The sequence below is a fragment of the Euprymna scolopes genome, chromosome 13 (assembly GCF_053919585.1).
Source record: "Euprymna scolopes isolate OS-2025 chromosome 13, ASM5391958v1, whole genome shotgun sequence".
Taxonomy (NCBI): Eukaryota; Metazoa; Mollusca; class Cephalopoda; order Sepiida; family Sepiolidae; genus Euprymna; species Euprymna scolopes.
In genome coordinates this window covers 64,125,023-64,139,238 of record NC_136494.1, presented here as the reverse complement: position 1 = coordinate 64,139,238, position 14,216 = coordinate 64,125,023, and the positions used below count along the sequence as shown (strand labels likewise).

General features: G+C 35.9%; 1 protein-coding gene across 1 annotated transcript in view; it reads right to left on the bottom strand.

The window, feature by feature from the left end:
- The window catches only part of LOC145292051 (dynein axonemal heavy chain 5-like), a 579,775-nt gene that overhangs the window by 520,436 nt on the left and 45,123 nt on the right, over positions 1–14,216 (bottom strand). The window contains exon 3 of the mRNA XM_080138079.1: positions 11,034–11,123. Within this exon, the coding sequence (XP_079994205.1) occupies positions 11,034–11,123 (90 nt within the window). The remainder of the gene's footprint in view (positions 1–11,033; positions 11,124–14,216) is intronic.

Here is a 14,216-nt window from a genome sequence, read left to right as displayed (position 1 = left end):
AATGCAATGTTTAGGATGATAATAGCGCTTGAACTATTAATGATGGACTATTTTTCGTATTGTTTGGTTTCTTTGGACTACTTATCTCATTTTGAGCGTCACAATGTTTCAGCCGATGTAACCTTCGACAGGCGTATCATGTTGAACTCGGAAATGTTTCGAACTCGGGACTCTGCACGTAATTTAGAACGGGGGTAGCATGAGCTAGTTTTGTTAGATATGATTGGATAGAGATTCTAATTAATTTGCCCAGATTTCCGAATTCGACAGAAACATTCCTGAGTTCGACAAGATACATCTGAATGAGATTGAATGTTACATCGACCGAAACGTTGTGAAAATGACACTAAAGATGAGAACCTGTAGTCTGAAGAATCCAAATAATATGAATAACCGATCTTCATTTCTAAAATTCAGAAATGTCATCGACTATTATTTATACATTTGAATATTACTGCATATTCGACATACTTTCAAACTATGCTAATTAATTAAGTAAAATTTGCATAATTGATAGTCGCCATCTTGAATATTTAATGTTCTTATTCAATTCAACCAACTCTCGTTTATTCAAGTTCCTATTTACAATGCCTCCCCACGGGACAGAGTTAGACACCAGGGTCGTTTTTTAATGTGGAGAAAAGGAACAAAAATAAAAATTGTCTCAGTCGTGAAGGATTTCTCCTCTACTGACAGAGAACAAGAAATTGAAGTGTAGAGCTGAAGAACAGATGGTATTTATTTGCTCCCCCACCGAGCAAATTAGGCACAAGGCCGATTTTTAATGTGAGGAGTGAAGGGAGGGGGAAGGGGAAATGGGGACCAGCTCCCGAGAGGTGGGAAATGGGAACTGGTTAAAGGTCAGGCATGTGGGGTTGCCCCCACATCTGGTCTTTGCTAGTCATAGCTGCAGTATCTGCAGGAACAGATACTACCGGCTCGAAGGCCAAGAACAACAGAAAAAAGGCAAGCCTCTTTTCTAGTTATTTAAAAGTAGAGCTGAAGAACAGATACTACACTTTGATCTTGACCCGAAGGCCTAGCAGTTATATCCAAGTTAATTGTAAAATTTTAATAGTTTTGTTTGAAGATTTATCATTAAATTTGTATTAAAACTCTCGCAGAAGGATAATACCACGAATGACAGCAATGAAGTCGCCCCGAAAATGACGCAAGTTCTTCTCTTGTATCTTATCTTTTCTGCGCTCAGTTAATGAAAGAATAATTGAGGAAATTTTAATTTTTTTTTTGATTACAAAATGCCCATTTTTGGGGTGCTGGATCTCCTCCACCTTAAACTCTGACGTTGTGTCTAACTCTGGCGGTAAGTAAATACAGACTATATATATATATATATATATATATATATATATATATATATATATATATATATATATATATATATATAAGTGAAAATGTCTGTCCGTGTGTGTATCTATGTATCTGTGTGTATGTAATGTGTGTACATTTCCCTATGCAATAACTCTGTCAATTTTAAGTCTACAGACTCGAAATTGGATATACACTGTACTGAGATTTGGAAAAATCGATCTGATCGGTTTTCGGCCAGAAATTTTGCTGCTAAGGGGTCAAAGTTTAACGGTTTGACCTTTGAGAACTCTACGAAACTCCTTCGACAATTTTGTGTCTAAACACTTGAAATTTTAGATATAGATTCCTTGGACAGGGATCTAACTTAATAACTTGATTTGAGCCCTAAACAATAAATGTTAAGGGTCATAATAGGGGTCAAACATAAAAAATTTACCGTTTTTGTTTTTTTGCTCAGCATACACCTCCAAACACCCGGGCAACACCGGGCTGAAATACTAGTATATCTATAAAAGTTAACGTGTCTGTGTGTCTGTCTCTGTGTCTGTGTATCTGTCTGTCATGTACATTTCCCTACGCAATAACTCTGTCAATTTTAAGTCTACAGACTCGAAATTTGATATACAGGGTACTGAGATTTGGGAAAATCGATGTGAGCGGTTTTCGGCTATAAATTTGGCTGTTAACGGGTCAAAGTTCAATGATTTGACCTTTGAGAACTCTACCAAACTCCTCCGACAATTTTCGGTCTAAACACTTGAAATTTTAGATATAGGTTCATTGGACATGGATCTAACTTAATAAGTTAATTTGAGCCCAAAACAATAAATTTTAAAGGGCCAAAATTAAAGAAAATAGACCACTTTTTTCATTTTGCTCAACATATATCTCCAAATACCCAGGCAAAGCCGGGGACCCATGCTAGAATATCTATAAAAGTTAACGTGTTTGTGTGTCTGCGTGTCTGTCTGTCTGTATGTCTGTGTACATTTCCCTACGCAATAACTCTGTTAATTTTAAGTCTACAGACTCGAAATTTGATATACAGGGTACTGAGATTTGGGAAAGTCGATGTGACTGGTTTTTGGCCAGAAATTTGGCTGTTAAGAGGTCAAATTTTACGATTTGACCTTTGAGAACTCTACCAAACTCCTCCAACAATTTTGAGTCTAAACACTTGAAATTTTAGACATAGGTTCCTTGGACACGGATCTAACTTAATAAGTTAATTTGATCCCTAAACAATAAATGTTAAGGGGTAAGAATAGGGGTCAAACATAAAAAATTGACCGTTTTTTTTTGTTTTTGTTTTTTTGCTCAGCATACACCTTCAAACACCCGAGCAACGCCGGGCTGAAATACTAGTATATCTATAAAAGTGAACGTGTCTGTCTGTGTGTCTGTGTATCTGTATGTCTGTGTACATTTCCCTACGCAATAACTCTGTCAATTTTAAGTCTACAGACTCGAAATTTGATATACAGAATATTGAGATTTGGAATAATCGATGTGATCGGTTTTCGGCCAGAAATTTGGCTATTAAGGGGTCAAAGTTCAACGATTTGACCTTTGAGAACTCTTCCAAACTCCACCGACAATTTTGCGTCCATACACTTGAAATTTTATATATAGATATCTTGGACATGGCTCTAACTTAATAACGTAATTTGAGCCCAAAACATTAAATGTTCCGGGGTCATAATAAGGATTAAATTTAAAAAAAAATTGATCTCTGCGGTCTCTACCAAATTACTCAGTCAATTTCTGGTCTAAACATTTGAAATTTTACATAAAGTGTATTCAGAGATAGGGCAAGCTTTTTCATCGGTTTAGGGCGAAAATTTTAAGTTACCGATATATAAATGTATGTATGTATTATGTATGTATGTACGTATGTATGTATCTATGTATGTCTTCCTAAAACTTTCGACAGAGGCGACAGATTTTTACAAGATCAGTATCGTTTTGAAGTTTTACCCTTCAGACGACAAATATCGAAAAATTGGCTAAAAACATCAATATCTTAACCTTCAACTGGGCACTTTTCTACAGGGTGAGGGAGATCGCTTTTTTCGCCGATATTTTTGAAATTCATCCTCTCCTTTCGATTGTCTAGCCTTAATTTAAGCATAAGTAACTTCTGGTTTGTTGGTGATCGTAACAGCAAAGACGTCAGATATTTTCCTCGTCCTTCCTCCTTCGCGGTATTGGTTCGAGCCTGTCTTCATACTACCACTTTTTTTTTTGCTCAACATACACTTCCAAACCCCCGTGCAACGCCGGGCTGAAATGCTAGTATATATATATATATATATATATATATATATATATATATATATATATATATATATATATATATATATAAGTACATATCTATTTAAAATCCTGACGAAATTTTTTAACGCCGAAAAGTGATATTCTTTGTATCGCCTGTAACTAGGATAAACCCTCACCTTCTATGAAATTTATTATACTTAGCACTTATATCCATTGCGTCACGATATAAATGCTAAGATATAATCAATTCTAAGTTACAGTTTTCTAGAAGTAGAAGATTAAATTAGCAATACAAGCGATAACAAGTAACGGCTGATTTAAAAAAAAAATGTTTTGAACGCTACTAACTGAATTTCTCTCAATACAGTTTGCAATTTGGAGACGGAATTGTTTTTGTTGAGATAAGTGATTTCAATCATGCTTTTTATTTTAGATTTAAAATATTAACAACTCCATTTTATTTCAGTATTTAATTTGTGTATTTCTGTTTTATTAAATGCTAGCTTTTTTCTAGTCCAATAACGGCTTCCATCTTATCTCGAAATTACTTATAACGGCACCAACTTACTTTCGGAAGAACCCCCCCCATCAGCCTTTTCTTTTATATCGTAAGCTTCTTAAAACGTTACTAGCTTAAGTTCAGAATAAAATCACGATTTTCTTATAACGGCTGATTTCAAAAAAATGTTTTGAACGCTACTAACTGAATTTCTCTCAATACAGTTTGCAATTTGGAGACGGAATTGTTTTTGTTGAGATAAGTGATTTCAATCATGCTTTTTATTTTAGATTTAAAATATTAATAACTCCATTTTATTTCAGTATTTAATTTGTGTATTTCTGTTTTATTAAATGCTAGCTTTTTTTTTTTTTTTTTTTTTTTTCCTCGTACATATGTTTATTTATCTACCGAGTTGATAGCAAAAATTACGAATTATACTCATTTTTAGTTCGTGTGAGGGGAATCTATCACCATACTTTCCCTTAAACACGTCTGTTGGACTTTTATTAAGTACAATACTTAATAGTTTTTTTTTTTTGTTTTTTTTTAATGGAGAGTAGAAAACGCATTGTGGATGCGTTATCGGCAGCTCCTGTTACTCTCGCTTCTTCTTATTTGTCCCTCAGTCCTCATTTTTTTAAATGAGTGATTTTTCGGACAAAGGGAGAAGAAAAAGCTGTTTTCTAGGTTGGCAGTATTTTTGCGAACAGTTGGCTGAGATGGCGGAAATTTTCTGTTTCTATGTCTATCCTTGTAGCCATGTCACTAGTAAGGGTGCTGGAGGTAAACGTTTTGTCTGGGCTGACGTTATCCGCCTGATAGTCAGGGACCCGAACCTTGGATTAACCACTAAGGAGGCTGTCTTATCAGCAGGTGCAAAGTACTGGGGCTGCTGTATTGCCATTTGGTGAATGGATTCTGGACCATGCAGTAGCTTCTGGTGGGGCCTCTCGATGCCATACTAGTGGGTAATTGTTACGGCTTTACCTTATCATTAGCTACAAAAAAAAAAAAAATTCTTCGTTTCTTTTTCTCTCTTAATTTCCCCTCTCTGTCCTGCTCTAAGTAAATCTGTCGACCTAGTCCACAAATTCCAAAATTTCATCATGACAAGTTTCCAGAAAAAATACACGATTAAACCCGGTTCTCCAACTTCCAACGTAGACCCCTACTACCATGTCTCCTTCTCCAACATCAGGGGTCTTCGTTCTAACCTTCCAGAGGTTGAAACCCAATTACAGGAGACTAAACCAGACCTTTTATTTTTAAGTGAAACTGGCATTGGACAGGCTATTTCCCTAGATGAGTTTGCAATTTCAGGATACTCTAACTTAACTTCTAAATCTGACCCCCAAGATCGCCATGGGCATGGAATATGTGCCTATATTAAAGATAGCTTTCCATGTGGGAGGGACATCTCCAGGGAAGATCCTAACTTACCCTATATGTGCTTCCGGGTTGCTTTAGCTCACACTACTGCATTTATATTTACTCTCTATCGCCCCCACAACAGCGGAGTTACTATCTTTCAAAGCATATCTGAGAAAATTGACCAAGTCCTTTCTACTTATCCTTCAGCTAACATTCACGTATGTGGAGACTTCAATGTTCACAACGTCGAATGGTTGACCCACTCAAACAAGACCGATGATGAGGGGAGGTTCTGTCATGATTTCTCCATTGCCTATGACCTCACTCAGATTGTTCAGGAACCTACCCGTGTGCCCGATAATGACGGCCAGTATGCGAGCCTACTAGACCTTTTTCTCACAACTTGCCCTGAACTATGTTCAGTTTCTGTTCTGTCGCCTCTTGGATCTTCCGACCACTCTGTTGTATCAATTAAGATAAAAATGAAATGTAATAAGTCCCCAGACGTACCACTTTATCGTACAGTATATCGATACACTAAGGCTGACTGGGATAGCTTCCGTACATTTATATCTGATCTACCTCTGCATTCCATGTTTAAAAAGGATGTGTCCTCTATAGTATTAGACCTAACTGAATGGTTAATTGTAGGTATTGACCATTTCATACCCTCTAAAAAGTTTCAGCAAAAACCTAACAGCCAGCCATGGTTCTCTCCAGAATGTGCTGCTGCCATTGCGCACAGAAATCACTTTTTCCACTGCTTCAAACGTAATAGATGTATGGAAACTAAAGCCGTTTTCAGGACTGCCAGCAACCATTGTAAGAAAGTAATAAGGAACGCAAGAGAGTTGTATGCTCAATCTGTTAAGTCCAAAGTAGCTGAGCAGCGGCTTGGTTCCCACCAGTTTTGGCAAATAGCAAACAGAATCCTGAACAGAAGCGTGTGCTCCATCCCAACTATTATCAATGGACCTGAGGTAATCTCGTCAGCATCAGACAAAGCCAAACTCTTTGTCAAGAACTTTGCAGCTAATTCTACCCTTTGCGACCAAGACCGCCAACCCCCAATATTTCCTCCTGTATCAGAAAACACGCTATGTGATATACGTATATCTGTACGTGATGTTGCCAAGCTAATCAAAAACCTTGATTCCAGTAAAGCAACTGGCCCTGATGGTATTCCAATTATAGTACTCAAAAAACTTCAACCTGAACTAGCGCCCATACTTACAAAACTGTTTAAACGTTGTCTTAAGGAGAATAGTTTCCCATCTCCCTGGAAAATCTCATCAGTATGCCCTGTATTTAAGAATTCAGGTGATCGCTCATCCCCCTCTCAGTACAGGCCAATAAGTCTCCTGTGCGTCATGAGTAAGTTGCTAGAATCTGTGTTAAATACAGAAGTAATCAAACATCTCAACAAAAATAACCTTCTTAGTGACACTCAATATGGTTTCCGTTCTGCTAGATCTACAGCAGATGTCCTTACAGTTATATCGCATAGGATTAGCAAATCTCTCGACGGAGGCAACCTTTCTAGGGCAATTGCTCTTGACATATCTAAAGCCTTTGATAGGGTATGGCATAAAGGTTTACTTCATAAGATCGCTAGCTATGGTATAGCTGGAAAAGTCTTCTCAATTATTAAATCATTTCTTTCTGATAGGTTCATAAGAGTAGTAGTTGAGGGGCAAAAATCAGAAGCTCACAGTATTAATGCCGGTGTCCCTCAGGGATCCATCCTGGGCCCAACTCTTTTCCTGATCTACATTAATGATCTTCCAAATCATATCCTTACATCATTTGTAGACATTTATGCTGACGACACTACCATTTATGGTACCACATCTAAGACAGTAAACGAGCAAGTACTCTCCAATTCTCTCTCCTCTGATCTTGAGCATGTAGTACAATGGGGAAAGGAGTGGCTGGTTACTTTTAATGCATCTAAAACCAAGCTTCTCTCTTTACATCATCAACATTTTAATCCACATTTGTCATCAATTGAAATGAATGGCTCTCGTCTTCAGGAGGCCTCAAGTTTTGACAAGCTTCTGGGCTTGACCATTACTCCTGATCTTAAATGGAACACGTATATCAAATCTGTTGCCAAGGCCGCTGGAAAAATGGTGGGATCTTTCTATCGATCCAGTAGATATCTCACTGCTGATGCTATTCTCTATCTATATAAGAGCCAGGTACGTCCAAGGATGGAATACTGTTGCCACATCTGGGCAGGAGCTGCTAGAAAGGACTTGTCCTGCCTTGATAGAGTTCAAAATAGACTTCGTAGCCTCGTAGGAGATGTCCTTTTCTCCTCCTTACAACCTCTATCTCACAGAAGAGATGTTGCGAGTTTGTCTCTGATGTATCGTTATTTTCATGGAAAGTGTTCAACTGAGCTTCAATCTATGGTCCCCCTCGCCAAACTTTCACAAGAAACACTCGTCTAGCTGTAAACACTATCAATAATTTCCCCCACTCTTTATCTGTGCCTAAACCTAAACATAGATTCCATGAACAAAGCTTCTTTCTTAGAACTGCACGCCTGTGGAATTGTGTTCCGTTTTCCTGCTTTCCGGCTGACTACAATATGGTTGTGTTCAAGTCTAAGGTAAATAAGTTCTTGATGAGCCGTTCCATATAAGTTATTAAATTTACCAAATTTTCATTACTAATGATTACTATATTGACCAACGTCTACTGTACACTCTTTAACCCTTATCCTTGAGTGGCCTCTGGGCCTTGATAATGTGGTGATGCCTTTGTAAAAAAAAAAAAAAAAAAAAAAACTTTTGCCCTGTAATTGCTAACGAAACGAGAGCAAAGCACCTCCGTGGATTTAATAAAATGTTCCGTTGGAAATACTGCATAGGTTCCGGGGTTTCACGTAAAGATCATAGAGTTCCACAAAATGCACTTCAAGAACGTAGGAGGTTCTATCGGCTAGAACATTGTGAAGATAACATCCACGATGAGAAGAGTAAATGGGATAATTCAAATGATAAATATATATTATTTATTCTCTAATCTCATGTTCAAGTATATTTCAATTAACTGTTGAATTACGATTCAGCAGATTAGTAACAATTAAATTAAGTCTACATAAAATTCGAGACAATTTAAGACTCATATATTATCTAATACTATGAGTGTGTAATGAAACATAAGATTTGAAGAAGTTATAGCTCATCTCAGAGGCGCATGACCCATTGACATCAATTGTTCAGGGGAAAACGATTCCACACTCTCCAGTTTATTTCCGTGCAATGACAATCATGTCTCTTTAATTGCTCTTTAGCGTCATGGTTATGGGTATTTATTAGCCTCCTTATTTCTTTCCTCTTTGAAGGTTCCAGGTCATAACCTGCGGCATGGCTGTCAGGGGGAATATATTAACAATTCTTATCCCCTCCTCTTTATAATAAATCCCAGTCCTATCTTTCTATATTCCCCAGCCAAGCATAATCTCGTTCATACGAACCTTGCCTACGTTATCTTACGACTTGTTAGTCTAGTAAATGACAGATGTCTACACTATCCTTCTAATAAATGAAATGGATGTTTCTGCCTTTGAATAAAGTAGTTCATAATACGACAAATGGATGCGGTTCCGGATTATGGAATTGATTACACTGAGATATCTCTGATTGTTTGCATTAACGCAATAACGCAAAGACAATGTCGTACTTCCATAATCACCATCCAAACATGTTTTAAGAGATGAGATCGCCCGACCACCGAAAATGAAATGCAAAATGAAAAATATTTTTGATTTGATCTTATATTGCTGTTAATATACATTCCTAGTTTTTTGGGTTAAGGATCCAAATGTAGTATCTGTTTTCGCCAAAGATAATAATAATGATATTGTAAAGGTTTTCGTTCGCATATGATAGGGTCGATAGAATGAACATATACTACAAATTTCTACAAATGTTTCAAAGAGAGACACCCATAAACAGATATATTTTGAAAATATATTAACCTGAATAGTCCAGAAAATAAGTTTTAGTTTGAACAAAGGTGATACAATAATATCGTTTGGTTTGCATTCGCATCTGACGTTTATATTCATAATTGCTTTTTAAACAGATGTTCTACGTTTGTGTAAAGGGGTGCAAAATCTAACAAATAGATGCGATCCCCGTTTATGGCATAGGCTACACTGAGTTAACACTGATTATACTTTGCATTAATACATCATTATACTTTGCATTAATACATTAATCTCTGTAGTAATAGGCAAAGACAATTTTATGTCTTTACTTACAATATACACTCCCTCCAATATTAAAAGATGATATCACCCGATTACTGAAGATGCAATGCGTATATATATATATATATATATATATATATATATATATATATATATATATATATATATATATATATATATATATATATATGCATGCAATTTGATCTGGTATCACTCTTAATATACTTTCTCGGCTTTTGGGGTTAAGAGTCCAAATCGAGTATCTGTTCTGTTCTGGTCACACTTATATCCTAGAAGTCTGGGTTCACATAGGTCCATAGAATGTATATATTTCACAAACAACTACAAAGGTTTCAAGGAGACACACTCATAACCAGATTTATTCTGAAAACACATTTACCGCATCAGCCAGATAAACATGTTTGAGTTTAAACAAAAATGGTATAATATCATTGGGCCTGTGTTGGCATACCACGCACGTTTTCTTTTTAAACACAGCAGCAATAAACAACAGATGAAGAACACATCTGTGGAATTTTCACGAATCCTGCTAGTATTACATATTTTATTGTGGCCATTTCTCAAAACTACATGTATATAAAATCACTGTACTAGATTTTATCGCACGGTTTGAAACCCTACCCTGAAGAAAAGCCGACGAAAACAAATTCAATTTATGATGTAATTTATTTTATTAAGTTCAAATTACGAGGCCGGGTTGTTAAATAGTAGGTCCACTTCAGCGAGTAATAATGTTAAGAATTTATGTTCGCCAACATTTTGTTGTTAATTTAAGCAGGATGTAAAGGTCGTAACAGGCAAAGCCGTAGTCTCCCCAAAAGCAGTAAGTTTGACGATCGGACGCAAACAAAATGATTTAAAAATCGATTGTAAAAGAAACGCCAGGGCCGAGGTCTACAAACTCCACTATTTATTTGTCACTATCGCTAGAACTTTGGCAATATCAGCAACCTTAATAAAAATCGATATTTCTCCAAATTGATTGATTTCCGTTGGGCACGGCTTTAATTTCATTTTTAGGATTCATGTTCGCTAGCAGTTATCTTTCTTTCTGTAGAAGGGTACGTATTTGTGTTTTCTTATATTCATTTCTATTAACAATTCAAGTATGACACAGTAGAAATATGCATCGTATTAGATTCGAATCAAAAAGAGGACACGCGTCGTATGTAGCGCCATGATTGGTCATTATTTTACTCTAAATAAATTGGAATTACGATTATCAGTATCTTAGGTGCGTATGTGGGCTTAATTGAGACCGATCTTCAAGTACTTTATTGAGAAACCATTACAGCAATTACTTACTGTCATCCGTCGTACATCTTTGGTTTGTTTCGCTTGTTTCTGCATTTCTTTCATCGTCTCCCCAGAAAGAATGACATTTTTCTTAAGTCCCTGAAAAAAAAGAAAAAAAACCCAAGATATTTATAACCAAACAATGATATTGCACAAAAAGGTGTCTTCTATTTTCCGTTTTCTTTAAAGATGCTGTAGAGGTTTATCTGAGCCCTATGATTGGACGATGAAGCGACCGACATATTGGAAACAACAGCAACAGAGAATGTTTTTATTAAGTTATAGACAAAACCTCAAATGAACAGTCCTTTTAACTGATCACATACATGAGAATAGTTACTTCCAAATATTCAGATGTAATATAAAACCCCAAAACAGCATTTTTCTATTTCCTGTTTTATCTCAGAAAACAATATGCGTCCGTATGACAGATACTCCTAGTCTTTTTGGGGTGTGGAGGTCTTCGTCAGATGCAAAGAGATACACATACGAACTATTAGACATAGCGACAACATATACATTATGCTAACCAAATCTATGTACACAGTTTATGCACACACTCTTTCACTAACAAAACAAGCGCGCTAATATGAACGCACATTTACAATGCCTATATCATTGACATACACTGTAACATGCAAACTTGTGTAGCGCCAGTCGGAATGAACACTCCAATTCTACTTAAATAATAAAAAAAACAATTTCTCTTCACTTGGAATGTTTTAAGACTAGGACTATGACAACATAATATTATTTTCAATGTTTTGAGTATATATCCGACACAGTTAGACACAGTTAGTCAACCGAGAACCACATCACTCTATATAAAAGCATATAAAATATCAACGGATACACAGTCGAGAGTCAAAACAATGAAAAGAATATGCTGTTGTCATAACCCTATTTAAGACTCTTAGAATTTCCTATTCTTACCAACTTTTATTTTTCGTTTCCTTAACAAGTTTTCAATAAAAATTAATTATTTTTCTGTAGACAGACTTTATAGTTATTTCTTTTTATATTGCTTTTTTCGCAACGGGAACCAGGTGGCTTTCTGTTTTGTTCCAAATTTGGGAACACATATGGCACTTCAATGTTACATAAAAATAATGGCGCCCACAACTGCTACAAGCTAAGAGAAATAAAATAAACTCTTTTCTATAGGTTGCAAAAAAAAGCAACGAATAAGCACATTTATATTTATGTCATTAGAATTTTAATGAAACGAAGATGGTAATCAGTTAAAAGAAAACTAAAGCTAAATCGAGAAAACTCTCAGTGTGATATAACACTGATCTTTAATTCATAGAAAATCACTCCAGACGAGGCATAAAGCCACTTAATGCAAAGAGCTAACAGGGATGAAAGATAATTATTCCAAAAAGAGGATGCGCCTGTTGATACTAGTTTTGAAAAAATAACAAGTAGGAAGCAAACAGCCAGCAAAAAGTTTCACAAGTTTGCAGTTCTTGAAAAGCAACTACTGAAATAGGAAGCTATATTAGAGTGAGGTATCAAAGCAGCAAAATGATGGATGCCACTAGACCAACGAGTCAAACGAAGTAGGAGAGAGTAAGATTACATGTTATCATAGCATTTATAGAAAAGACTGAGACTAGCAACACCGTGTGTGAGAGAGAGGGCGCAGAGACAAAGAAAGGATGAGGCTAAAAACATTACAACTATTTTTGAAGCTTATAAAAACACTCAAATGGGATTGAGATTCACCAACATTGCAATAACAGCAGTACTCCATACATGGTCAGATAGTAAATTTGTAAGGATAAAAGATAGCCTCAAGTGTAAGAAAATAAAGAGACAAGAAGCAAAAAAAAAAAAAAAATAGCAAAAAAAAAAGCAAAGCCAAGAAAGATTTGATGAGAAAAAGACCAAGGAGTTTAAGGGTCGATATCTGCTCAGGAACGCAGTCATACATGAAAAGCGTAGACAGAATGGGACACGCCTACAATTGAAAGACATGAATTGTACAAAAGAGTTACCGTCTATCAAGGTAAAAAAAACACTCGAGATTATAGGTTACTGAGTTTGTCATCGAAGGGTTGTTCGTAAAGATGGATGAACATGGGAAAAAATTTGTTTATATAAGCAGTTGGCTTAGCAAGAATTTGTTAGCTTTAGATTTGAAACCGACCTTGATGTTGTCATCTGGAAAGTAAGCCCGTGGTATTGTGTTCAGTATTGAATCAGTTCTTGGAAAGAAATATTGGTCATGAATGGTCCGTATTGTTTTCGGTATAAAAAGAAAGAAAGGAAAATTCTTCACAGTATGAGTAGTTAGACGAGTTTTTGCTGTGAATGGTGTAAAGTAGGAAACCATAGATGAGAGCTCAGTTGAAAATAACGATAGAGTAGAGAAAGATTAGCAATTTCTCTTCTGTGAAAAAGGCTTTAGAAAGGAGAAGAGGACATTCCCCACTATATATATATATATATATATATATATATATATATATATATATATATATATATCAGCAGAGAGACCCGGTGTTGTCCGGGATTGAATGATGATCAATGAATATTTCACACTCGAATATTGTTATTGTTATCGAAACCGATGAAACTGCTCATTTTTACTTCAAACATTGAGTGTCTGCTCTGGTTAAGGGACCCATCGGGGTGCACCTGGAGAAAGCTTCATATACATCCCCGCTGTGACTTAGTCCACAATACATTGTGGTCTACATTACACTGTAGAGAATCTACTGCTGATTATATAAAATTATTTTTTATATATAATGGCTTGAATTAAAGTTAAAATGCAAAAGTCAAGTAGCACGCTTAACAAAATTAAAATTGAATTAAACAAAAAGATTCATTTCGAACGCGCCACTTTCATATCAAAGAATCCACTGTTGATTTTATATATCTGGCCTTACTGCTTGTGCGGTGATAATGACTTAAATTTAAGTTTAAAATTGAAAATTCAAGTATCATCGTGCAATTGTGCTTTTAAACAGAAGTATTTATTTCGAACTCATCCCTGTCATGTTGATTTTATATGTCGGGCCGTTCGGCTTGTGTGGTAATAAATGTATTTGCGATGTTAGGCTATATAAAGTGTTAATTTGGTCGAAATGACTTGTTCCTTATTCCATCAGATTAGTTCGATTATTGATACTCATCAAAAATACTCCTATACAAACCCATCTAAGAACACTCCAGTGCACATGA